This window comes from Lepus europaeus, chromosome 10 (assembly GCF_033115175.1).
Source record: "Lepus europaeus isolate LE1 chromosome 10, mLepTim1.pri, whole genome shotgun sequence".
NCBI classification, from domain to species: domain Eukaryota; kingdom Metazoa; phylum Chordata; class Mammalia; order Lagomorpha; family Leporidae; genus Lepus; species Lepus europaeus.
Genome location: NC_084836.1, coordinates 17114077 through 17141261, shown reverse-complemented (window position 1 = coordinate 17141261; position 27185 = coordinate 17114077). Strand labels below are relative to the sequence as shown.

Sequence of the window (27185 nt, the reverse complement as noted above, 5' to 3'; positions counted from 1 at the left end):
CCCAGAGGGCAGGCTCCAGCAGGCTCTGGCTCTGACCTTGACGTCTTTGTACAGGTGGACGGGCTCGTAGTCGATGTTGTTCTTCAGGAAGTGCTCGTTCACACACGACAGGAGCGTCATCTCGGGCAGGGAGAAGATGTCCATGAACTGCTTCATGGTGTTCCCGTGCGAGCTCTGCAGGTGGGGGCGGTGGGGAGGGTGGGGGGCAGTGAGGACAGGGCACCCGGCTGGCACGGCTGCGGGTGACCGGGAAGCAGGGAGCAGTCTCACCGGCCAAGGGAGGCTCTGGTTGCCAACGGCTAGCTGGACTGCTCTCCAGGAAACAAACTCTTAATAACAACGAAGTGTGTTCCTCATCACTCATGGCAGAGCTACTGTCTCAGCCCAGGTCTAACTAGGACAGCCACGGAAATGCCTGACCCTCCCCCCGCCCTGAGTCTGCCCACCCTTCCCCGCCGCACTCCTCCTGAGCCAGGAGGAAGCCAGCACAGACTGCTGCCCGCACAACAGCAGAAAAAGCCACCGCGCTCCCCCGACTGGGAGCCCCTCGCAGTCCAATTTGAGCTTGAGAGCCTTTCTGGGAATGCATGAGATTCATGCCCCCGTGGGCGCTGGTCACAGCACCCCTTCCATCTCACTTGACAATGGGAGTCAGATAATTCATCTAGGGGCCGGCGTCCTGGGGCAGTGGGCTGCGCTGCCCCTTGGGACACCCACATCCCACTTGAGACTGGGGTTTGAGTCCCAACAACCCCACTTCTGACCCAACTCCCTGCTAATGGCCTGAGAAAAGCAGCAGCATATGACCTAAGTGCTTGGACCCCTGCCATCCATGTGGGAGACCAGGATGGGGTTCTAGCCTCCTGGCCGTGGCCTAGCCCAGCCCTGGTTATTGCAACCATCTGGGAAGTGAGCCAACAGATAGAAGCGCCTGATTCTCTTGCTCTCTCACCTTCTCTGTTATTCTCAAATTAATGAACAAATAACTTAAAAAGCACTGAAGAAAGGAAAATCATGAAGAGCCCGGGGGTGGGGGCGGGGAACTCTAACATACTGCTTTCTCTCAAATCTCGGGTCCCCCCCCACCCCGTCTCAGTCTCCAGCTCCCATGTCAGCTCCACAGGAGCAGCAGGTGAGTCTAGGGGTTCAAGCTCTGAAGCCTACAAGACTGTGTTTCAAGAAGGAAAAAGGCAGGCTGTTTTATAGAAAATGCACCTCGTTACCTTCCCATAGAAGTCACTCATCTGCTCCAAGGGCACGTGCGACCCCTCGTACATTTCAATGACTTCTTCATCAGGGACCACACTGAGGCCTCTGGAAAAACCAGACGATGCCATTAAAGAGCTCGGCCTAGGACAGCAAGGGTGTTCAGACCTCTGTGCCCTGCAGGGCAGGGGTGCCAGACACCTGTCACCAGGAGGGAAATGGGCCACACCTATTGCTACCGACAATGGATGAGATGCTGTGATCACTCATGCACCTGCTGTTCTCCCGGTAACACAAGCAGGAGTGGAACTAACAGCTAATGGCATGTGGTGCCTGCTACATGCCAGATATGAGGCACACCCACTCCCTGAAGCCTCAACAACCCTGCAATGAGGCACTACCACCTGCTGGGGCAACCGAGGCTCAGAATGGTCACGGACCTTGCCCAAGGCCACCAAAGTACAAAGCAGGCTTCGTGGTGCGAGGGCCCAGGCTCTTATGCCACCAAGGTACAAGGTCCCACATGACTTGCTCTGGGCTGCGGCCTTATTAATTTGAATGTTTTTCATATATGAGGGCAGAGAAAGGCTGCTTGTGTCTCTAGCAAACTCACCCTCCTGCCCTCTGCTACTGTTCCCTAAGAAGATGGGGGTGGGGAGGGAGAGGCGCACAGGGGGCTCCGAGGACTACACTCCAGACACAAGGCAGGAAGTGCGCTGACACCACCTTAGGACACTGAAGGGCAGCAACATGCACGTTTGGCTGCCTTTGGAATTCGCACATGAAGCCAGTACTTCTGCACACAGGCTTAGCAGGTAAAGCCACTGCCTGCAGTGCCAGCATCCCATATGGATGCTTGTTCAAGCCCCAGCTGCTCTACTTCCTGTCCAGCTCTCTGCTGTGGCCTGGGGAAGCAGTGAAATCTTTAAAAAAAAAAAAAAAAAAAAAAAGGCAGGGAAACCCACAGGTTCCCATCTGCTGAATCTCTCAGGAGGCTGCACCCACACATGAAGGGCCCAGCGCAGTGCGACCTCAGACAGCTCTGCCCCAGCCTGTGCTGAAATCACAACAGAACTGACTTTGCCCAGTCCTGCATGTGGCTGTGAGATACAGAGGTGAGAGCTGGCGCCGCGGCTCACCAGGCTAATCCTCCGCCTGCAGCGCCGGCACCCCGGGTTCTAGTCCCGGTAGGGGCGCCGGATTCTGTCCCAGTTGCTCCTCTTTCAGGCCAGCTCTCTGCTGTGGCCCGGGAAGGCAGTGAAGGATGGCCCAAGTCCTTGGGCCCTGCACCCGCATGGGAGCCCAGGAAGAAGCACCTGGCTCCTGGCTCGCTGGCCGCAACACACCAGCTGTAGCGGCCACTTGGGGGGTGAACCAACGGAAAAAGACCTTTCTGTCTCTCTAACTCTGCCTGTCCCAAAAAAAAAAAAAAAAAAAAAAAAAAGAGAGAGATACAGAGGTGAGGAGCACAGAGCTGAGCCAGTCGGCCCAGGGTCCAAATCCCAGGTCCTTTCATCACAAGCATAACGGCCTCAGCAAGTCATTCACCCCCTTGGGGTCTCAGGGTCTCCATCCTTACAGCAGAGCCCACCACCCCCTCGTGCCGCCACTGGGACGGAATAAGCTGCTGCAGACACAGAAGCGGGTATGCAGTGAGCACCGGGCGGGTTTCATGGTGCACCTGTGATGGGAAGGACCTCAGTGGCCCCCAGCCTGGCTGGAGGTGGCATCCCACAGCCCACGGGAAACGCCCACCTGGCGTAGGAACCAGAGGCTGTAGCAGGTCTATGGCACTGTGCTTTCAGCCAATCACCCTCTCGCCTATGAGCACGTGGGGACATTGCTGCCTCATCTTCCCAACAAGCCAGCCCTGGAGCCTGCCTGCCCTTGCTCCTTTGTGTGGCTCCCGCACAGAGGCGGGCCTCAGCGAATGCTGAACACGTGAAGGAACGAATGAACCATCACACACAGCAGCCCTCCCAGTCTCTCCTGGCCAGCTTACCTATAGACAGTCCCCAGCTGAATGTAATGAAAAGCATCGATCTTCATCAGGATCGCCTTTAAGACATAAACAGGCAGGTGTCAACGACAGCCAGCAGCCTGCACTGGTCAATGAGCCATCCCCGGGGCGCCCCGCATGTCCTTCCCGACCCAGGAAGCCCCCTGTAGGTTACTAAGGAGCACAGCCAAACACCAAAACTGCCGCCTGGAGACCAATGGTATCCCCCTGACAGCAGGATGCCGCCAGCCTTGCCCAGGCACGGAGTCTCTTTCGAAAAGATGGCTTGGGGCCAGCGCTGTGGTGTAGCAGGTGAAGCCACCACCTGCAGTGCCGGCATCCCATATAGGCGCTGGTGAGTCCCGGCTGCTCCACTTCTGATCCAGCTCTCTGCTATGGCCTGGGAAAGCACTGGAAGATGGCCCAAGCCTTGGGTCCCTGCACCTGCATAGGAAGACCGGGAGAAAGCTCCTGGCTTCAGATTGGCGCAGTTCCGGCCGTTGTGGCCAACTGGGGAGTGAAACCAACAGATGGAAGACCTCTCTCTCTCTGCATAACTCTGACTTTCAAATGAATAAATACATCTTTTAAAAAAAAAAAAAAAGGAAAAGAAAAGATGGCTAGATACTGAAATAATCTGGATCTGCAGCCTCAGGGAATGTAACTGAAAACCAATTTGTCTGTTGAGCGAGGGGCACGCAGCGCGGCACCTACCCGCTGGACGTCGTAGTGCAGCCCGCGGATGGCGAAGTCGGGGTCGTACTCGTACTTCCGGATCTCCGCGGGGTACTGGGAAGGAAGACGGCTGGGTCAGCTGACCGGAAACCACATGCAGCCCAGCACTCAGATCGGCGGGTCCCTCAGCCTCCTGCCCAGTGCGTCCTGGCCACGGGGGCCCCCAGCCTGCCAGGCACAGGCCCGGCTCACTTCCTTCCTTCTCCACCGCCCCCTCCCCCACATCCCTGGACATCCAGATTCCTATGACCCCACAACACATCTGACCTCCGACCCACTGCCTCCTCTCGTTTCTCAGGCTGCCCGAGGAGGAGCTGCGATGTCCCCTTGATGGCCACAACCACGACTTCCCCAGACACGCAGCCAGCCAGGCGGCTCACCTGGGACACCTCCGCAGGGCAGCAGCCCCACATTTCCTGAGGACCCCTGCAGGCGGCTTCCCTGGCCTTTGCCCACAGTCTGAGCTGCAGAAGCCCCCCGCAGTCAGCCATCAGGGAGGCCCCTTCTCAGCAGGGTCCCCTCATTGCTACTGCAATGCTCTCTTCAAGGTGCACAGCTCTGGAGGCAGCCCCTGGCATCTCCCAGCTATGACACCATGCTGAACGCCATGCAGCTGCCCCACTGACAGCACCAGGTCTGCGCTGCCCCACACTCGGCTCTGCCACACCCATTGTACAGAGGGGACATGAGAGGCACTGCATGAAGCACCCAGCTGGGAAACGGTAGGGGGGGCAGCCAGGCTGGGGTCCCTGTCCCGGCCATACTGCATCAGCCCAGAGCACAGCCACAGGACACAGCATCCACTCTGGAGCCTCCGGAGGCTGCAGCTCCAGGATCTGACGGCAGCCAGATGGCAATGCTTCCGTGGAAACCTGGACAGCTATGAGGAGGCCCAGGAAACCTTTCCCCAAGGCTGTGCTGCTAACTGTTCACAGCCAAGGTCACATTCACGTGGGATCACTTCCCGGTAGCTGCAGGCTCAGCTGCACACAGCAAGTTTTCAAGTCAAGCCACACACAGCACTGACTCAGATGTCACGTTTACCTAACAGCTGCCACACACCCCAAGAAATCTCCAAACCACCATCTCCACACACGGGCATTTCCAAGAATTCTGAACATCGAGTATGGTTCGGAGGCTCAACGCAGCCGACTCAGAACCCAGTGTCTAACAGTTCTGCTTCCTGAAGTGAGGCCAAGCGATGTCAGCGTCTCTGAAGCCTCCTTTTAATTTGGGAGCAAAGGGGCAGCATTGGTGCAGTGGGTTGGCGCTCTGCTTGGGAAGCCTGCATCCCAAACTGGAGATCAAGTCCCTGGCTACTCTGCTTCCCATCCAGCTCCTGCTAATGTGCACCCTGGGAGGCAACAGGTGACGGCTCAAGTATATGGGTCCGTGCCAACCCTGTGGGAGACCCAGATTGAACTGCCAGCTCCTGGCCTCAGCCTGACCCAGTCCTGGCTATTACAGACATCTGGGGAGAGGACTAGCAGATGGAAGATTGCTTCATCTTTCTCTGCCTTTCAAATAAATTACTAAGTATTAGGGAAGACAATTCCTGCAAAATGCATTGAGTTCAGTGCCACTTTTCAAGACTAAATGTACTAAGTGTACGCATGGAAACAGAAAGACATCTGCTTTTGAGTTGCTTCGTCATAGAACAGTAAATCTGCACTTTAGCATCTTTGCAAAAAGCACATGCAGAAGAATGCAGCTCCTTCATAATTACCTCTTTTTAAAAACTAAAAGACAGTTTTATAATAATGGAAACTTTTTAAAACTGGATAATTGTATCTATATTTGAATGTCTTCTGATGCAATATATTCTTGAGAGCTTTTAGTGAGAAAGGGAAAAACAAAACACTCAACACCTGACATTCTTTTCTCTGGCCTGGTTTAAGTGCACATTTGAGGAAGCAGGATGAGAAGTGTCTGGTTTCCTGGGCTGCATGTCACTGTTAACAGCCATTCCCAGAGACGGGTACGGGTGTGTGTGTACATGCACGTGTGCGTGTGTGTGTCGGAAAGGGGCCCACTGTGAGGATTTTTTTGGTTTTTTTAATTTGAGAGACAGAGAGCTCCCATCTGCTGTTCACACAGTATCTTCAGGCTGGGGACAGGGGCTGGGAGCCAAAACCCTGGGGCAGGTGTCCCTTGCGGATGGCAGCAACCAAATCACTTGAACAATCACCTGCAACCTCCTGGGGTCTGCATCAGCAGGAAACAGGAAACAAACAGGAGTGGAGCCAGGTGTCCAACCCAGGTACTCCAGCATGGGACACAGAACTCTTAGCCACAAGGATGTTTTTGAGTTGGGTGGTTAAGTGAGGAAATGACAACCTTAGGGCAGGTGTGGAACACAGAAATCACCCCAGTCCAGCCATTTCATTTCACAGATGAGGGAAGAGACCTGGGAGAGGATTCATCTCGATCCCAGAGCAAAGCAGCCGAGGCTGGGAGAGTGGATCCAAAGCCCAAGCCTCCCAGTTCCGAGCACTTGCTGGGTGCCATGCACCGTCTGGCCTCTCCACAGGTATTTCTGGACTCAATCCTTCCCACTCCATGGAGGGTGAGACTCTTGTTATTCTTACTTGGTAGCTGTGAAAGCCAGGGCTTGGAGAGACAGAGGACCTGGCTCTGGCACCCAGCTGGCACATGGTGGGCCCTGGACTTGACACCTGCAGCCGTGTGCTTTAAGATGTTGTTGTCCTGTTGAGGCTATCCCAGCTCCTTTTGTTAGTCCTCAAGGTCATTTCCGTTAGGTTTGGGGCCACGGGAAGAACAGCCTTTCTCGCTCTCAAGTGGCTGCCCAAGAATACCATAGCCAGTGCAAGTGGCAAGGGGGAACCTAAGCATGTGTGGGCCGTGTACTGCTGGGGAGCCCAGATAAGCCTCGTTCAGAGACAGCCGGCAGACTTGTCTGCAGGATACGCTCTTGTCCATGCACTGCCTCCTGCCTGAAATAGCGCTAACCGGGACAACCTACAGCAAACTTTGAGCTCCTCCAAGGTGGCAGGGGCTGCTTTTGCATGGAGGCGGTGAGCACCAGTACGGTGGCTCCAAGTTGGTTCAGAATTGATGATGTGGTGATTAACAACGGACTTGAACACAGCACAGACCTGGGTTCAAATACTGGTCCGGCCAACCACTGTCTAGAACTGTGTGGCCCTGGGCATATTCTTCACTCTGATCTTCAGATGAGTCAGCAGTTAAACAGGCATGAGATGCCCTTGCCTCCTTCATGTGGTGCAATGAGGGATAAAAAAAAATGTTCTAGGAAATGATGCAGTGTGTGGTGCTTAGCAAGTGCTCAACCAAGGCATCTCTGTCCGCGACATCCAAAATCCATCTTTCCTGCCCGGCCCCTTATTTGTCAGGTGGTGAGTATTTTCTTTTTCCCTTCCTCATGAAAAGCTCTCAGCAATATTATGCATCAGAAGGCATTCAAATATAGATACAATTATTATCCAGTTTTTAAAAGTTTCCTTTATCATAAAACTTTCTTCTTTCAGTTTCTAAAAAGAGGTAATTATAAAGGAGCTGCAACTTTCTACATTTGCTTTTCACAAAGATGCTAAAATGCAAATTTACTGCTCTATGATGAAGCAACTCAAAAGCAGATGTCTTCCATTTCCACGCATACACAAGGTACATTTAGTCTTGGCAGGAAAAATGGAAGAACTGTTTTGTTGAATCAGAGCAAGGCAAAAATCTGCATAAGCATAATTTATTCTATTCATATGCCTGATATAATTAGTATAACTTATTTTTATCAAAGCAAAAAACAGATTCGTGATGACAATAAAATGTCAATGATCTTCAATCTAGAGGCTTTTATAATCATAATGACTGTACCTTTTATTTACCCATCTAGTTCATCTTTTCCCAAAAAATATTCATAAATTTTTTAGGATCATAAATTTTTTATTTTCATGAATGTTTTAGTTTCATCCAAACAAAAAAGCCCTATAATAGAAAGGTATTACTAACCACAAGGGGCAGAGAGGCAAGCACTTGTCCCTTGGGGACAGATCCCAGTTCAAATCCTAGTTCGCCTCTTCCTGACCTGCAGCTTAACTCTCTGAGCCTCATTTCTCAACTGTAAAAGCAAAGCAACATGTGTGAGTGGAGCTGTCTGCAGATCAGAGATACAAATAACAGCAACACCCAAGTACTGAATGTCTTCCATGCGCCAGGTACTTTACAAATATTAACTCATTTAATTATCACAATAACACAGGAAAACGCTATTATACCCATTTTTCAGAGCAGAAAATTGAGGCCCTGAGAAATAGGGTGAGCTATTAAGATTACCCAGAAAAGAGGCAGGGAAAGTAGGGTTTGAACCATAGCACTCGGGCTCCAGAACCTGTGCTTCTGGCACTGAGCAGGCAGTGAACAGTGCTGTTGGGATAACGATCTACACCTGTAAGAGATACCAAGGTCACGGACAACTCTGCAGCTGACCCAGGGAATGCCAGGGCAGTGTGGCACCCTTCGGCCCCACTGCCCCGCGGGTAAACAGGTGGTGAAGGGTGGCAAACAGGAAGTACTGGACCTCATTCTTAAGCTGCTTCCCATCTCACAGCCAAGGGAGAGGGCAACAGCTTAGAGTCCCTTGAACAGAGAGAGGTGGCCGCATGGCTTTCCATTTGGTGAAGTGGCCATCACTGAAGAACACTGGCTTAATGGAGAAGGGGAGGTTATAGTTTTGGCAAATACCTGTTCTGCACAGTGGGTAAGGAAACATGAGCTGCTTAAATCTACTGATAACCAAAAGCTGAGGATCAAAAAAACATGGATTAAATGATCAGGACCCAGCACTGCAGCTGCATTAATCAAAGCATAAGACCCAGAACCAGGGAGGTGATGGTATCCCCCTCGGCCATGCAGGTTCGGGGCTTCACATCTGAGAGTGACAAATCACAGCACATACAATGGGAGGTGACCAGATGATGAAGAAGAGGGACTGGCGTTGCTAAGTCACCACTTGTGACATCAGTATCAAAGCACCAGTTCAAGTCCCAGTTCTGATCCAGCTCCCTGCTAATGCGATTGGGAAAGCAACAGAAAACGCCCCAAGTGCTTGAGCCCCTTCTATCCACGTGGGAGACCTGGATGGGATTTCCAGTTCTTGGCTTCAGCCTGGCCAAACTCTGATGTAGCAGCCGTTTGGGAAGTGACCCAATGGATGGAAAATGTCTGTCTGTCTGTCTGTCTCTCTCTCTCTCATAATTTACTTGCCTGCACAACTGACTCCCACCAGGCTGTTGGTTCCCTGTGGGCAACACTTGGACACTATTCATGTTATCCTCCTTGCTTCCAAGGCAGGGCTTGGCACAGAGAAGCCACTTAACAAAGGCTTAAGGAACGTAGGAAGGGAGGAAGGAAGAGATCGATGGTGAAAGTGAAATCAAATTCCCAAACAGTGCCTTGAATGCAGGCACTAGGAAGCATCAGGCCCCAGCCTAACCATCCTCCCTTAGCTCAGGGACGCCTGAGGTCATTCACTTCTCCAATACATGAGACCTTGGGGGCCAGTATTGACTCCAGGGGTCGAGGGCTCAGTTCAGTGAACTCCAGGTCCGGGCAAAGGTAACTACCAACTGCAGGTGGTTCCCAGGCTGACGAAAGCCCACCTGGCCGTGAGACCACCCAGGCGACACTGTGCAGGGGACTCACACAGAGCATCTCATTAGCACTTCCAGAATGGACTGCTGGCTCCCTGCTCACCCACGCCATGAGGCACACCCTGCCTTGTTCCTTACCTCAACTTCTTCTGCAGACAACCTGGTTAGGCTGGGTCTAATCTCACTACCATGATGAAACAGAGAAGGAACACACAGCCTTGGTGCCTGGCTCTACACCAGCGGCTACGGCTCTTTCGTGATTTCGCCAGACCAGCGCCCCCCTCTTGTAACCTCCTTGAAAACCCCAGAGCAGCCGCATGCAGGGGGGCAGTAGTCTCGAGACTCAGAGGTCTGCTACTGTCTCATCTGTCAACAGATGAAACTCTCTCTCCTTTACCCTCAAACCTTGCCTCATTATCTGGAGTGACACCAGAGACAGGAACCAAGCTTTCGGCAACAAAAGCTGGACCAAGGCAGCATTGTTCAACCCATGGGAGAAATTCCCCCAAAGTCAGAGCTGAGTCCTGGAAGAATGAGCGTCCGCCCAAGAGGGAGACGCAAACCTCACTTCTCAGGATGCTGGGCGAGGGGTGGGGGAGGGGCACCTCTGAGGATGCTGCACCCATCCTGACTTCCGAAACATGGGGTACCACAGTTAAAACAAAGCTTGGGACACCCACTTCTCATGCTTGACTGCGTGCGCTTGAGCCCTGGCTCCTCTCCTGTTTCCAGCTTCCTACTGCTGTGCACCCTGGGAGGCAGTGGATGCTAGCTCAAGGGGCCGGTTCCTGCCTCTCATGTGTAAGAGCTGAATTGGGTTCCGGTCTCCCGTTTTCAGCCTGGCCCAGCCCCAGCTGCTCAGTAGCATTTGGGAAGTAAAATAGAAGGAAGGAAACCACCCTCCCCCTCCCTCCCTCCTTCTCTTTTTCTCACTGTCTGCATTGCAAATAATTTTAATTTTAATCTGCATTCCCAACAAACTAGAGAAAGAATGCCTAGCATTGACTGTTCTTTCTGTCCTCATGAGAAGCTCTCAACCCCATGGTGCATCAGACACAGTCAAGTCTTCTTTACATATGGAAGCGACTAATGCCAGTGCCCAGGGTGACGCCTCGCCTATCACGCCTATCACGTGGGGAATTCCCTCTAACCAAGGCTGCCGCTGCCTCGAGCTCTAGCAGAAACTACGCTGCTGCTCTACGATAAACATCAACAGATGAATCTACTGATGCATGCCTGGGGATAGTCTTCTGGAAAATAGTTTTTTTTAAACAACAGTTTTTATTAAAAAAAAAAAAAAAGTCATTTGGAACGGAACAAAATCTACTCATTCATCCAGCAGCAGGTCACCAAATGACTTCCAGGTGCCCAGCACGGGGCACGTTGGCTCAAGCTTTTCTTCACAAGTCCCAGGGGCAGAAGGCGAGGGAGGAAGACACACAGGTCCCTGTGACCTTACCCGGTGTTCATTGATGAGGAGGTCCCGGGCAGCATTAAATATCAGCGTGTGGAGGTGTTTCGAGTAAAACACCAAGGTGTAATCATAATCAAAGCCGTAGATTTCGATATCCGACAGGCTCATCTCATTGTTGGAGAAAATGGCGTCTGGATTCAACAAGTTGCTCATAATTGAGGGAACCAGTTCTAGAAGGAAAGAAAAAAGCACGTTACCCCGCACAAGAAGTGATAGTAGGACTCCTACACAGAGCGAGGAAACCGGAGCACCAGAGGGATTTGTCGCACCGTGTAATCATCACACCGCGCTGAAGAAACCAGGCACCAAGGGCCGCGTGTGGCCCGATTCCATGGACAGGAAGAGACAAACCCACTGGGACAGAAAGCAGAGGAGTGGCTGCCCAGGGATGGAGCCCTGGGAGGGGCTGGGAGTGACCACAGAGGCTACAGAATTTCTGGAACTGACTAGGCAATGGTGATGACTGTGCATCTCTCATGAATATTCTAAAAATCTCTGAGTGGATGATGGCACGGTATGTAAATTACACCTCAATAAACTGTTTCTGAAAAATATTTACTGTTGGGGCCGACGCTGTGGCTCACTTGGTTAATCCTCCACCTGTGGCACTGGAATCCCATATGGGCACCAAGTTCTAGTCCCGGTTGCTCCTCTTCCAGTCCAGCTCTCTGCTGTGGCCCGGGAGGGCAGTGGAGGATGGCCCAAGTGCTTGGGCCCCTGCACCCGCATGAGAGACCAGGAGAAGCACCTGGCTCCTGGCTTCGGATCGGTGCAGCACCGGCTGTAGCGGCCATTTCAGGGGTGAACCAACGGAAGGAAGATCTTTCTCTCTGTCTCTCTCTCTCTCACTGTCTGACTCTATCTGTCAAAATAAAAAAAGAAATATATTTACTGCTACATTCACTTTAAAACTACAGGCAAGTTACAGCTTTTGCAAGACAGTAAGTTGTAAAAATCACACATCATCTCACCACCAGAAAACACTGCCCACATCTGACGCATTTGCTGCTGGTGCTGTTTTAGCTGGACCATTTTACATGACTGACCCCGGACCGCACACACAGGTTGCATTATGCTCTCTAAAGTTAATGTGCAACCATGATCCTATTTCCATATCGTGACAGATGTTCTTAAAGTATTAGGTAAGGGCCAGCGCTGTGGCAGAGTGGGTAAAGCCACCACCTGCAGTGCCATGTGGACACCAGTTCAAGTCCCAGCTGCTCCTCTTCAGATCCAGCTCTCCGCTATGGCCTGGGAGAGCAGCAGAGGATGGCCCAGGTCCTTGGGCCCCTGCACCCATGTTGAGGACCCAGAGGAGGCTCCTGGCTCCTGGCTCCGGCTGCTGTGGTCAACTGGGGAGTGAACCAGCAGATGGAAAAGTTCGCTCTCTCTCCTCTCTATGTGTAAGCTGACTTTAAAGTAAATAAATTTTTTTTTTTTTTAAGTATTAGGTAAAATTTTGGTGCACGAATTACCAAACTGTGACTGTGGTGCACACGCAGGTCTGTTTCCTGTTTGACACAAGGGCACTGCGGTGAGCACATCTTTGTGTTCATCTGAGTCTGCCTTCCCATCATTTCCTTCAGCCGGTTTATCGGAGGTACAGTTCCTCCCACACTGCTGGGCCCAGTGCTAGTTTGAGTTTCCTTGTTGAGCAGCTGTAGCTATGTGCAGCAACAGCTGCTTCATGCCTTATTCCTTCTGGGAGGACTTCCAAAAATTCTTTCCACCTTACTGCTTCCTGGAGCCCACAGGACCCTTTTAAAATTCCGAGATACCACAGGGAATGCCAGGATCTTATCTGCCACTGTGTTGAAACACTTGGCTATCTGGTTACTCCAGGAACTAGTTCATTGTTAAACATCAAGTAATGCCATCTATGATTTAAAAAAAGAAACTAAGAGCAGGAGAATGGCAGCTCACTCAGGAAGGGGCAATGGTGAGTCAGGCCGTCACTGTGACATCACCCTTCTCCTCTGGCTGCTGCCCAAAGAATGCCACCATTCTCAGGAAAGTGCACAGAGTCTGAAAATACCATCTCTGCAGTCAAGTTCTTTTTCTTAGAAATTTATTTATTTGAAAGAGTGGCAGAGGGAAGAAGAGACAGTGCTGGCTCGCTCCCCAAATGGTCACCAACAACCAGGCCTGGGCCAGGCCGAAGCCAGGAACTCCATCTGGCTCTCCCATGCAGGTGCAGGGGCCCAAGCACCCGGGCCACCTTCTGCTGCCTTCCCAGCTGCATTAGCAGGGAGCTGGATCAGAAGCAGTGCAGCAGGGACTCGAAGTGGCAAACTGGTGGGAAATGCCAGTGTCGCAGGCTTTCCCAGAACACAGATGAGGACGACTGTTCATTTCCCACCAATGGTGACATTTAGGAGGAAGGCGGAACAGGGCATTTCAGGGGAACACGCTACTCTCGTCCCCTCGGTCATTTAACAGAAGAGCCTCATCAGGCCTCATTGTGCGGCGAGAACACAGACCGCCCTGCTCTGCCACAACCGCCTGCCTTCAGCTTTGAGGATGCTGGTGCTCTAAAACGAGCTTGAAACGGCTCCTAGGGAGGCCAGAGCTGAAGGCGGGAGACTGTGCGACAAGTACGAAACGACGCATGTACACACAAAGCAAACTGTCTTACGACTGACAACCATGTGTCCCGGTACAACAGCCAACAGGTATTAAAGCACGTACCATGTGCTACACGCTACAAAGAACACTTTGCACGGCTTCTCTTCATCCTTCCAACAACCCTGCGAAGCACGTACTGCGTCAGCCTCATCTTACATCTGCAGACACTCGAGGCGCGGAGAGATTACAGAGTGCTGAAGGGATGTACTACTGCCAAATCCCACTGCCGGGAGTGGGACCTGACAAGTTTGGCTTCAGAATCCATGTTCTTTTTTTTTTTTTTTTTTTTTTTTTTTTTTTTTTTTTTTTTTTTTTTTGACAGGCAGAGTGGATAGTGAGAGAGAGAGAGAAAGGTCTTCCTTTTTTTTTTTTTTTGCCGTTGGTTCACCCTCCAATGGCCGCTGCGGCCAGCGCACCGCGCTGATCCGAAGCCAGGAGCCAGGTGCTTCTCCTGGTCTCCCATGGGGTGCAGGGCCCAAGCACTTGGGCCATCCTCCACTGCCTTCCTGGGCCATAGCAGAGAGCTGGCCTGGAAGAGGGGCAACCGGGATAGAATCCGGCACCCCGACCGGGACTAGAACCCGGTGTGCCGGCGCCGCAAGGTGGAGGATTAGCCTGTTAAGCCACGGCGCCAGCCAGAATCCATGTTCTTAACTCCCTTCCCAGGGATTATGGGAATCTGCCAGTATCTGTCTGGGGTGTGATTTTGTTGAAATAAAACGAAGTGTCTCAAACCATCATTTCTAAGCTTCCCCTTCCACATACTTCTCCAAGACCATGAACAGTGTACAGGAACCATTTCTGCCCTAAGGCATTACTGTGGCACAGTGACAGCTCCAACCAGACAGCCAAGGCCCTAGCAGGTGGCACCCCATGCCCCTCGAGGTATCCTGAGTTTTTCAGAAAGCTCCATGACCACTTCAGGATGTGGGGCCTTGAGAAACCTAACAGGAGCCATGGAATCCTTACACCAGGAAAATGCTCATATGGAGTTGGCAGAAAATTCCAGTGGGGTTGTCCCCGATGCCTGCTCATGGCCCCCAGCCAAGTTTCCAAGGCACACACAATAAAAATGCAGCCCTTAGATCCCACACAGGCCTTCCACGCCCATCAAGGTAAACACATGGATGAATGAGCGGATGTCACATTGCCCACTGGCCATGATCAAGTCTACTAAAAACCATGTAGCCACGATCCACCCACACTTCCATTTCTTCATTAGCTTCTTTTGTCAAAGCCAAGGGGACAATAACCTCGGCTTTTTACTAACTTGCAAATAAGATAGATTCGAGGAAGGTAAACAGAAACTTGAAGGCAGAGCGTTCACCAGAATTGGCTCCAAGGAAGGTGGGGAAGCCGGCAGCACCAAGCGCTCAGGTATCCAACACCTCAGACTGCAGGGCCTGACGTAATCCATGGGCCGCTGCAGGGCTATTTTCTGAACATGAGCACAGCGCTGCCCATAGATGCAAGTGGGCAGTACTGCTTAGAGGGATCCAAGGCTCCACTTTCACCCATGACCTTACCAGGGGAAGTCCTAGCGGCCTGTTTAAGTACCGTTTGCAAGAAGGTCCCTCTCCCTTTCACAATCAGGGCAGACTTAACCAGAGGCCCTCCAGAAGAAGCCACCATGATGGAAAATCACAGCTGGGTAGTACCCGCCCACGGCTGCAGGGATGCCCCACCGGAGCGCGTTCCTCATCTGAGCACCATCCCCAGGGACTGGGGTGCTCGCCACCTCTGGCACCCTCAAAATCAGCACGAGGACAGCCTCGGGTGCTTCAAAAGGATCTCAGCACCCTGGGCACCCGCTGCAAAGAGGCACTGCGAACAGCTCCCAGGCAAAAGAAGACACGGCCAAGCACTCTCCGAGAGGGAAACCATCTGCACTCCAGACTCTCAGAGTAAAGCAAAGGCCCCGCAAAGCATCGGCCAGGGTAGGCACACGCTCAGAACCAGGATGCCTTTTGTGGATCATGGACAGGGACAGAAAAACTGTGCACTCAGCACGAAGAAACAGACATGTGGCTCCGTTCTGACCAGAGCTCCAGCCAGAACACAGGGTCCAGTGCAGCTGCTTGGAGTTGGAGGCTGTGCAGCGACCAACAGTCCATGTGCAAACCAGGAGCCCCCAGCACCCTTAGCAGCTTCTACTTTTATTTGCTTTGCTTTGCTAGGCAGACAGAAATCTCCTTTCCATTGGTTCACTCCCCAAAGGCCCACCACTGCTAGGACTGGGCCAAGCTAAAGTCAGGAGCCCATAATTCAGCCTGGGTCTCCCACAGGGTTGGCGAGGCCCAACTACCTAAGTGATCTCAGGGGCTGGCACTGTGGCACAGAGGGTAAAGCTGCCACCTGCAATGCCAGCATCCCATAAGGACACGGGTTTGAGTCCCAGCTGCTCCTCTTCCAATTCAGCTCTCTGCTATGACCTAAGGGAGCAGTAGAAGGTGGCCCAAGTTCTTGGGCCCCTGCACCCTCATAAGAGACCCAGAAGAAGCTCCTGTCTCCTGGCTTCAGATCAGCTCAGCTCCAGCCATTGTGGCCATTTGGGGAGTGAATCAGCAGATTCAAGGAAAATTACAAAACATTAAAGAAACAAGACATCATAGACACACACAAAAATGGAAAAATCTGCCATGTTCATGGATTGGAAGAATTAATATCATCAAAATTCCATTCTACCCAAAGCAATTTATAGATTCAATGCAATCTCAATCAAAATAGCAAAGATGTTTTTTCTCAGATCTGGAAAAAAACTCGAATTCATATGGAATCACAAGAGACCCCAAATAGCTAAAGCAATGCTAAGCCATAAAAATAAAGTTGGCAGCATCACAATATCAGATTTCAAGACATATTACGGGGCAGTTATAACAAGAACAGCCTGATACGGGCACAAGAACAGATATCTGGATCAATGGAACAGATTAGACCCCAGAAATTAATCCACATATCTACAATCAACTAATCTTTGACAAAAGAGTTAAAACCACTCCCTGGAAAAAGGACAGTCTCTTCAACAAATAGCATTGGGAAAACTGGATCTCTGCATACAGAAGTATGAAACAAGACCACAGGTTACACCTTCTAGCAAAATCAACTCACAACGGATCAGAATCTAAATCTAGGAATTACTAGGGGAAACACTGCAAGACATTGTCCTAGGCAAAGATTTCCTGGTAGGACCCTAGAAGCACAGCCAACAAAAGCATAGACAAACGGAATTACATCAAGCTAAGAAGCTTCTGCGCAGCAATGGAGAGTCAACAAAGTGAAGAGGCAACCGACAGAACAGAAGAAAATATTTGCAAATTTTACATCTGATAAGGGATTAATACCCAGGATATAAGAAGTGAAGTAAGCCAGGCCCAAAAAGACAAATATCACATTTTCCCTGATTTGTCATAACTAATATACAGAGTACCAAAAAAAAATGTAATGCACATGAACAAAACTGACATTTTGGGATTTGACTGTTGTGTATAGCTCTTATCTGTACTCCTGAGGAACAATGGTCTTTCTACTTACTGCTTGTTGATTTATTTATTTAGTGGAGTGTTAAGCTTGTGATTATAAACTAAATTGAAAACATATCATTGTCAAAATTAGAAGAAAATAAAGGAAGGAGGAGACAGCATAGGATGGGAAGTATCATTAGCTCTTAAAACTATATACATTGGCCGGCGCCGTGGCTCAATAGGCTAATCCTCCGCCTTGCGGCGCCGGCACACCGGGTTCTAGTCCTGGTCAGGGCACCGGATTCTGTCCCGGTTGCCCCTCTTCCAGGCCAGCTCTCTGCTGTGGCCCGGGAGTGCAGTGGAGGATGGCCCAAGTGCTTGGGCCCTGCACCCCATGGGAGACCAGGAGAAGCACTTGGCTCCTGCCTTTGGATCAGCACGGTGCACCGGCTGCAGCGGCCATTGGAGGGTGAACCAACGGCAAAGGAAGACCTTTCTCTCTGTCTCTCTCTCTCATTGTCCAGTCTGCCTGTCAAAAAAAAAAAAAAAAAAACTGTATACATGAAATTTATTCCCCTTATATAAAAAAAATTAAGACTATCATGAAAAAATGCCATTCCATAAATTTTATATTCACCACTAACAGAGAATAGGAATGAAGTTAGAACTTAGATACAGAGGTCTGATAAGTTCCACTTATTTTATACAAGATTTATTTATTTTATTTGATCTTCCATCCTCTGGTTCACTCCCTAGATGGCTGCAATGGCCAGGGCTGGAATAGGCCAAAGCCAGAAGCTTCTTCCAGGTCTTCCACAAGAGTGGCCAGGCGCAAGCACTTGGACCATCTTCCTCTGCTTCTCCCAGATCATTAGCAGGGAGCTGGATCAGAAGTGGAGCAGCCAGAACACAAATTGGTGCCCACAAAGGATGGTAGTGTTGTGGGCAGCAGCTTTACCTGCTATGCCACAGCGCAAGGCCTGTATCCCACATTTTCAACTGTGCAAGGATCTGAACTTGGGAAGCACAATTACCATTGACTCCCCTTTCATGTCCAGATTTGCTACGGAACTCTCCCTTAACAAAGGCACCAAGCCTGCCAGGGCTGGACCACTGTAGAAAGAGGAGAGGAGGGGTATCCTTAATATAATTAAAAAAAAAAAAAAAAGAATAATTCAGCAGCTGGAAGAGATTTCAAAATTCTCTTATTATAGTACAATTCCCAGTAACTAAGCCAGAGAATCAACTTAAGCAGCCCTTGCTGGATGAGTGGATAAAAAGAAAACGTATATTTACACCATGTAATACAACTCAGCCATCCAAAAAGAATGAAATCCTATCATTTGTGCCAACGCAGATGAGCCTGGAGAACATTACGTTAACCGACTTAAGTTCACAGGCACTGAAATACATACACTGAATGATCTCACTGGTTCGTGAAATCTACAACAGCTGATCTCATGAAGTAGCCAGAGAATAGTGGTTCCCACAGGCTGGGGAAGGTGGAGGAGAGGGAGGACAGAGAGAGGTGGACGTGGTACAAAGAGCGAGCAGTAACAAGTTCTGGGGTTCCACTGCACGGCAGGGTGGCTACAGTCCACAGGAATGCATCATGTAGTTCAAAATAGTGAGAAGGGAGGGATTTGAATGTTCCGTACAAAGAAATGAGAAGGGTTTGAGTTGATGGATATGCTAACTGCTCAGATTTTATCATGACAAATTGTGGACATGAGCTGAAATGTCTCACTTATGCCCCATTAATACGAACAATTACATGTCAGTTACATTTTTTAAACTTTAATTTCCATACAAGAGAGGAATGGCTAATACACATAAATGTTCAACCATTCTAATTACCAAAAAAAAAGCAAGCTAAAGCAATCACTCGCGGTAACAGCAGCTCTCTCTGAAAGCAGGAATGACGCACGGTTCGCCCGTCTCTAGTTCGCATGCACGTGTTTCTGTGACAAGCATGAGTTAACTGGCTATGAAACAAAAGCATGATGTTGTTGTGCAGCTGACGGGCTGCGGCGTGGTTTTGCAGGTGTCCGGGTGCCTGTGAGCGTGTGACTCGGGGGTTGCTGCTAACCACGGGACCCAGGGCTGGCGCAGCTACCTGAGCAGTCTCACCCCTCACTGGGTAAGGCGATGAGTCATCGGTAGCGGCAGCCTCCTTCAAGGCAGCTTGGCCACAGGCACCAAGAGTCTTTAAAAAAATACCCGTCCCCTTTGACCTGGTCATCGGCCTTCCAGGAATCCGTGCTGCGGAAACGCTCGGGGAAGTGCATGTGCACTGATACAGGATCATTCTGTTACCAGGTTAATGAGGCAGAAAGTGAGGGAACACCTGTTCCAGCTGGAGCCTCAGTCACCTCGGATCTGCACTCGGGACCAGGTTGCGTTCACAGGAACACAACCCAGTCGAGAAGCGGGAATACGCCTGAAATCCAGAAGGCTCAACTTTTTGATACAGCAAACCACAATCCCAGAAACACTAAGACAATGTTTTTCTTTAAAGTAATGGTTTAACTTTTAAATAACATTATTTAAGTTATTTAGCTATAATTTTTTATGCTTCACATTTCAAGCTGGTTTCCCGGGGGAGCAGGGGGAAGAAGCATATGAGTTAAGCATAGGTGACCCAAAAATCCAAAATGCTCCCAAATCCACAACTTTGTGAGCACTGATCTGGCGCCAATGTGATCCTCCAAATGCTGTGGATTTGAGAGCATTTCGGATTTCAGGTTTTCAGACTAGGGATGCTCAACTGGCAACGTCTAAACAAATATTCCAAATTCCAACCACCTCCAAAACCTGACACATTTGAGGTAAGGGACACTCAACCTGCATACAAACAAGAGAGACTGAAGAAGAAACCGAAGTGGGGAAAGTGGAGCAACAGCCTTGTTCTCCTGGAGAAAGCTGGAAGTGACAGGAAACAGGAGGACAGCTTCCATTTTCCCCAGGGCTCAGGAGACCCACAGCTCGGCCAGCTGACCAGTAGGCAGGTGCACTGACAAGCACCGGGGACACAGACCTCACAGAACATGAGGTGCTGCTGCTGCGCCCACAGCACAGAAGCGAAAACTGGGGATGGGGCAAGATAAGCAGGGTCAAGAGCACGCGGCTATGTGATGCGTTTCTCTGTGTGACGCGTTCTTCTGCTCCTACATCAACACAAGTTACCGCAGCTTCAAGCCAGCTGCTCATCCCTAATTTGACCACATCTCAATGCTTACATTTCATAATATTCATATTCATGAAGACTTGCAAATATGAATTATTTCATGTTTATTTCACATGGCTCCAAATTCTATCACATTATAAGAGTAAGTTAAAAATTTCATGGAAAATGGAATGAAAGATCATTTTTGGTGCAAAAAAGGTTGGAAATTCACACAGCTTTTTCATAAAACACATTTCCTATGAACTTCTGAAGACCCCCTCATGTACTAAAAAAAGCTTTCAAAACTATGCATACAGAGTAAAAACGAAGAACGCAGGGCCGGCGCCATGGCTCATTTGGTTAATCCTCCACCCGCGGCACCGGTATCCCAAATGGGTACCGGGTTCTAGTCCCAGTTGGTCCTCTTCCAGTCCAGCTCTCTGCTGTGGCCAGGGAGTGCAGATGGAGGATGGCCCAAGTGCTTGGGTCTGCACCCACATGGGAGACCAGGAGGAAGCACCTGGCTACTGGCTTCAGATCGGTGCAGTGCCGGCCGTGGCAGCCACTTGGGGAGTGAACCAATGGAAGGAAGACCTCTGTCTCTCTCTCTCATGTCTATAACTCTACCTGTCAAACAAAAAAAAAGAAAAGAAGAAGAAAAGCACAGACATCTCGTTTCTAAGCTGAAGCAGCCTTCACTCTCCCCCACTGTCTCCACTGCAGGTGAACCTGAGGCCCCAAGCCTTGAAACCTCACTGCCTGCAACTGCTGAGAACAGCGCCGTCACCCTCCCGCGGCCCACCTTCTGTGGAGCCACGCACGGCACAGGCGGGACAGCCACTCTGCCACCAACAGCTGCCTGAAGACATGAACTTGTTCTGATACCTTCCGGAACAATCTGACCACAACGCAGACTTCACACGTGTTTACAATGTGTATGTTATGTTTGCTGCCAACAAGTATAGCTGATGTAGCATGTCTACTTAATATCCTTCCTGCAAATAATCACACAGTAAGAAGAGAAGTAGAAAGTGTGACCTCCGCCTGAGGCTGAGATGCCAATGGCTCATCCTGGTGCAGACCTAACAGATCTAAATACAACTCCTTTTAGCCACAAACTATTTTCTCCCATAGCTCTAGGATCCCCAGGACCATTCCTTATAAATCACTCTTCAGGTCAAGGTGTACGATGTGAGATCGGCGTTGTGGTGCAGCAGGTGAAGTCACCCACCTGTGGTGCCTGCATCCCAAACAAGCACTGGTTTGAGCTCTAGCAGTGGAGGATGGCCCAAGTCCTTGGGCCCCTGCACCCACTTGGGAGACTTGGGAGAAGCTCCAGCTTCGGCCTGGCCCAGCCCTGGCCATTGTAGCCATCTGGAGAGTGAACAAGCGGGTGGAAGTGCTCTTGCTCTCTCCCCCTCTCTTTGTAACTCTGCCTGTCAAATAAATAAAATAAATCTTCAAAACAAAACAAAAAACACCAGCATAAAGATTCTGGCATTAAGATTTGAAAATCTGTTTAAAAAAAAAAAGGCATAAAATGTTACAGTCCCAGTTTCTTGAGCAGAGTGGTGGTGGGATGATGGGAGTTAATGATAATTTATTGTATATTTCAAAAGAGCTAGGGCTGTGAATGTTCTCTCCACCAAGAAATGGCAAACGTCTGAGGTGACAGTTGTGCTAACTGCACTAACTTGATCACTACATGTTGTATGTGGATATTGACACAGCACACTTTACCCCATAAACACATGCAATTACTGTATGTCAACTAGAAATACAGTGTTCTGGGGCCATCAAAGAAGGAGGTACCTTTCTCAGAAGGGGGGAGAGAACTTCCACTTTGACTATGACCCTATCGGAATAAGATCAAAGTCAGCGAACCCTAAAGTCTTCCATAGCCCTGGCAACTCATGACTAGAGCCTAGGGAGATTACTGACGCCATGAACAGGAGTGTCAAATTGTTAAGTCAGCAACAGAAGTCACTGTGTACTTACATCCCATGTGGTATCTGTCCTTAATGTGTTGTCTAATGTGCAGTGATGCTATAACTAGTACTGAAACAGTATTTTTACACTTTGTGTTTCTGCGTGGGTACAAACTGATGAGATCTTTACTAATTATATACTGAATCGATCTTCTGTATATAAAGATAATTGGAAATGAAAAAAAAAAACCTGGGTTAAATTGGAAATGGCATAGAAAATTAATTTTTTTTAAAAAATATTATGTAGGATCTCTGTCTTTAATGTGCTGTACACTCTTATTTAATGCTATACCTAGTACTCCAACAGTATTTTTTTTCACTTTGTGTTGCTATATGGGTGCAAACTGGTGAAATCGTTACCTAATATATACTAAACTGATCTTCTGTATATAAAGAGAATTGAAAATGAATCTTGATGTGAAAGGAAGGGGAGAGGGAGCGGGAAAGGGGAGGGTTGTGGGTGGGAGGGAAGTTATTGGGGGGGGGGGGGAAGCCATTGTAACCCATAAGCTGTACTTTGGAAATTTATATTCATTAAATAAAAGTTTAATTTAAAAAAAAAGAAAGAAAGAAATACAGTGTTCTTCCTCTACTAGTGCAGGAAGAGATTCTAGAACAAAACAAGTGCCCAGAAAGAGACAATCTGCACTGTCACCTGCCTAGCACGCCTCCAACCCTTAGTGAGAGCTGACGTAACTCTGACTCAGCACAGATTCCAGGGTCTGCTGGGGCCTTACCCTCCAGCTGCAGCAGCTGCAGGGGTAGTGGTCCTGGTGGGCCGCTCCTCGTGCTCCCTACAGGGGAGCACCTCTCTCCAGCCAGGCTAAACCACAATCCTCCCTGGATGTCTTTGTTTTTTTTGTTTTTTGTTTTTTTGTTTTTTTGGACAGGCAGAGTGGATAGTGAGAGACAGAGAGACAGAGAGAAAGGTCTTCCTTTGCCGTTGGTTCACCCTCCAACGGCCACTGCGGCCGGCGCATCTCACTGATCCGAAGCCAGGAGCCAGGTGCTTCTCCTGGTCTCCCATGCGGGTGCAGAGCCCAAGGACTTGGGCCATCCTCCACTGCCTTACCGGGCCACAGCAGAGAGCTGGCCTGGAAGAGGGGCAACCGGGATAGAATCCGGCGCCCCAACCGGGACTAGAACCCGGTGTACCGGCGCCGCAAGGCAGAGGATTAGCCTGCTAAGCCACGGCGCCGGCCTGGTTTTATTTTATAGTTTTATGGAAGTACAAATGGTGTACAATACATTGCCCACAGAGCCTACAGTCTCACGAGATCTGACACAAACACACAACAGATTAAGGGTGGTGAGCCTGCAGAACATCCCCAGATACCACCTCACATCCTCTCAACCCCAGCCCACCTGTCTTCCACCCCTGCCATCCCCAGGCCACGAATGATCTTAGGGTCACATTGGTGTGCACTTTTTTTTTTTTTTTTTCAGAAGATTTATTTAATCTATTTGAAAGTTAGAATAATGGAGAGAGGGATGGAGGGAGGGAGTGAAAGAGAGAGAGATCTTCTATCTGCTGGTTCACTCCCCAAATGGCCACAACTGCCAGGGATGGGCCAAGAAGAAGCCAGGAGCTTTCTCCTGGCCTCCCACATGGGTGACAGGGGCTCAAGCAATTGCGCCATCTTCCACTGCTTTCCCAGGCCATTAGCAGGGAGTTGGATTGGAAGTGCAGCAGCCAGGACTCAAACCAGCTCCCCTATATGGGATGCCAGTGTTGCAGGCAGCAGCTTTACCTGCTACGCCACAATGCCAGCCCCTGATATGCACTTCCTAGAACTTCATATACATGGGACCATACATCATGTAATATTTTTGTAAACTGGCTTCCCCACTTGCTAGACTCACCTAGCACACCTCCTCCATGCCAGCCGCCATCCAGGGCTGCAGTAAGCAACAACCCAGGCTGTGGGGAAGAGAACAGCTTCACGATGACAGGAGAGGGGAAGCAGCAGTTCACAAGCTGTTTTCACTGCATCCATCAATCTAAAGAAGCAGCTGTCATTTTTCCATTAGTTTACCTACTCTGTACCAGCTCCAGGGAAAAGCAATCCATGGCAAACAGCATGACTCATGTGAATTAGCAACGGGCTTGCCATGTGTACCACTCCCACCCAAAGTTAAATTCACACCTCCAATTACCCTGAAAGTAATATCTGTAATTCTGACAATGCCATGGAAACACAGCACGCTTCCCAAAATTACAAAAATAAACTACTCACAACCACACTTGAAATAATAAAACCGAAAGCAGTAATGGTTTAAAGACAAGCTAATCTAAAGATAAGTCATTTAATAAGAAACTGAACTGCTCAAAAGAAAAGGACATTTATCTTCAAGGAAAAAAACTCAGAAAAAGAAAACTGAGCCTTATCAAAAGATCAACTTCTGGGGTCGGCGTTGTGAGCCATCTGGGGCATAAACCAGTGAATGCAAGATCTCTCTCTCCCCCTCTCCAACTCTGCCTTTCAAAGTAAATAAATGAATATCTTTTTAAAATGATTTTTTTTTTTTTGACAGGCAGAGTGGACAGTGAGAGAGAGAGAAAGGTCTTCCTTTTGCCATTGGTTCACCCTCCAATGGCCGCCGCGGTTGGCGCGCTGCGGCCGGCGCACCGCGCTGATCCGATGGCAGGAGCCAGGTGCTTCTCCTGGTCTCCCATGCGGGTGCAGGGCCCAAGCACTTGGGCCATCCTCCACTGCACTCCCTGGCCACAGCAGAGAGCTGGCCTGGAAGAGGGGCAACCGGGACAGAATCCGGCGCCCCGACCGGGACTAGAACCCGGTGTGCCGGCGCCGCAAGGCGGAGGATTAGCCTAGTGAGCCGCGGCGCCGGCCTTAAAATGATTTTTTAAAAAAGACCAAATTCTAGACCCACTATTGGAATTTTTCACGGCAGCACAGTGCTGGCCCAGCCCAGACACTGCAGGCATTTGAAAGGTAAGCCAGCAATGGGAGTGCCTGCTCACTCGCTGCTTCTCTTGTTAAATACACAGCCCCTCAGGAGAGCAATTCTGATATTCTGGCATTAATTGTGGCTCTCAAGTAGATTTTTCTGCACAGCGGAGGAACAAGCACCAGTGCCTCACATATGCCAGGCACCGCAGTAAATCTCCCGTCCGGCCAGTTAGCTCAGTGGGTTAGAGTCAGTGCCAGTCTCTCCATTAACATTGCCAGAACCCCAAGAGGTAAATGACCCGATCTGCACTCTGCAGATGAGGAAAACCAGGCTGAGAAGGTGAGTCAGAGGCCCGGAGTCTCTGAGCTGCCAACCCACACGGGGTGAGGTGAGCGCCTGGCACAGCGCACAGCACACAGGAGCTGCTTCAGAAGTGCTGGGTCCTTTCCTTATCCCACCCATCCACTCAGCTTCCCTTTTTCCTAGGTCGATCAGCATAATCCAGGAGCCACCTCCACTTTCAAGGATCTCTGAGTTCACAACTCTTCTCCTGGTTAACACTAAGACCTTAGCGGCAGGCAGAATGACAGCTCTCCAAAGTCAGCCATGTCCTAACCCCTAGAACCTGTGACTTCATTACCCAACGTGGCAAGGGAGGAGAGGGGGCTACAGGTGGACAAGGCTACGGTTAGCTGGAGAGGGGGCATCCCGGATTACCCAGGTGGGCCCACGGGATCACACGGGTCCCTGGGGCTGGGAAAGGCAGGCAGAAGGGTCGGTGTCAGGGTGACATGATGTGAGGCAGCACAGCAGGCCACTGCTGGTTTTGACAAAGGAAGGAGCCGCAAAGCCCATGGGAAACCATGGGAAACCTCGAGAAGACAGGAAGAACAAGCTGTCTCCAGCAGCACCTACAAGGAACGCAGTCTGGCCAACATCTCCACGCTGGCCCAGTGAGACCCAATTTGGATGTTGCCCTCTAGAAGTACGCAACTATCAATCTGTGCTGTCAGTCCACTGATGGCAGTGACAAGGTTTTAATAGAGATCTTTTGCCTTTTTGCCTCCTGTTCTCTTGCCAGGGTGCAGTGGAGCCTTCCAGGGGCTCACATGAGGTCTGAGGCCGCACAGACTGAATGCAGAATCAGCTCTGAGATTCCAGCTGTCTTCGTTAATCCAGACATCACAGAAATCTGCAACAATGTGAAACCAGGACATCCTTCTAAACTTATCTTGGAAAATAGTCACGTTGCATAAATGTAGGCCATTTACATCAACAGATAATGGATTTGTTATTTTAATGAATCAATAAATACATAACTTAAAAATCTTTTGGTTTTAATCTCTAATAGTTCTGATACATATAATCTATATAAACAAAAACTCTGGACTATGCAATAATTTTAAGTATATAAAAGAGTTCTGGGGCAGGCACGGTTGTGCAGTGGGTTAAGCTGCCACTTGGGAAGCCTACATTCTATACCAGAGTGCCTGGGAGAGAGTCCAGCCTGTTTCTGACCAAGTTTTCTGCTAACATTCACCCTGGAAGGCAGATGACAAGTGCAAATACTTGGGCCCCTGCCACCCACAGAGAAGACCCAGATCCAGATGATGGAGTTCCTGGATCCTGGATTGTGCAAGTTGTTCCCAGGCATTTGGGGCATGAACCAGAAGATATCTCTCTCTTTCCTCCCCCAAATAAAAACAAATTAAAAAAAAAAAGGATTTATACATTTATTTGAAAGAATTACAGAGAGGGAGGGAGAGACAGAGAGAGAGTGAGATCTTCCATCTGCTGATTCACTCCCCAAATGGCTGCAATGGTTGGGGCTGGGCCAGGCCAAAGCCAGGAGTTTCTTCTGGGTCTTCCACATGGGTGCAGGGGCCCAAACACTTGGGCCACCCTCCACTGCTTTCCCAGGCACATTATAGGGAGCTGGATCAGAAGTGGCGCAGCCAGGACTTGAACCAGTGCTGAAATGGAATGCTGGC

General features: G+C 49.9%; 1 protein-coding gene across 2 annotated transcripts in view; it reads right to left on the bottom strand.

The window, feature by feature from the left end:
* Window positions 1-27185, bottom strand: part of NT5DC3 (5'-nucleotidase domain containing 3) — a 60942-nt gene that overhangs the window by 21446 nt on the left and 12311 nt on the right. For both annotated transcript variants that reach the window (XR_009866968.1, XM_062203016.1), the window contains exons 2-6: window positions 11027-11211; window positions 3920-3994; window positions 3209-3264; window positions 1224-1314; window positions 37-174 (exon numbers count right to left, since the gene is read on the bottom strand). Coding sequence is in view for 1 of the 2 variants with exons in the window: in XM_062203016.1 (XP_062059000.1) it covers window positions 37-174; window positions 1224-1314; window positions 3209-3264; window positions 3920-3994; window positions 11027-11211 (545 nt within the window). In the remaining variant the exon portion in view is untranslated. The remainder of the gene's footprint in view (window positions 1-36; window positions 175-1223; window positions 1315-3208; window positions 3265-3919; window positions 3995-11026; window positions 11212-27185) is intronic.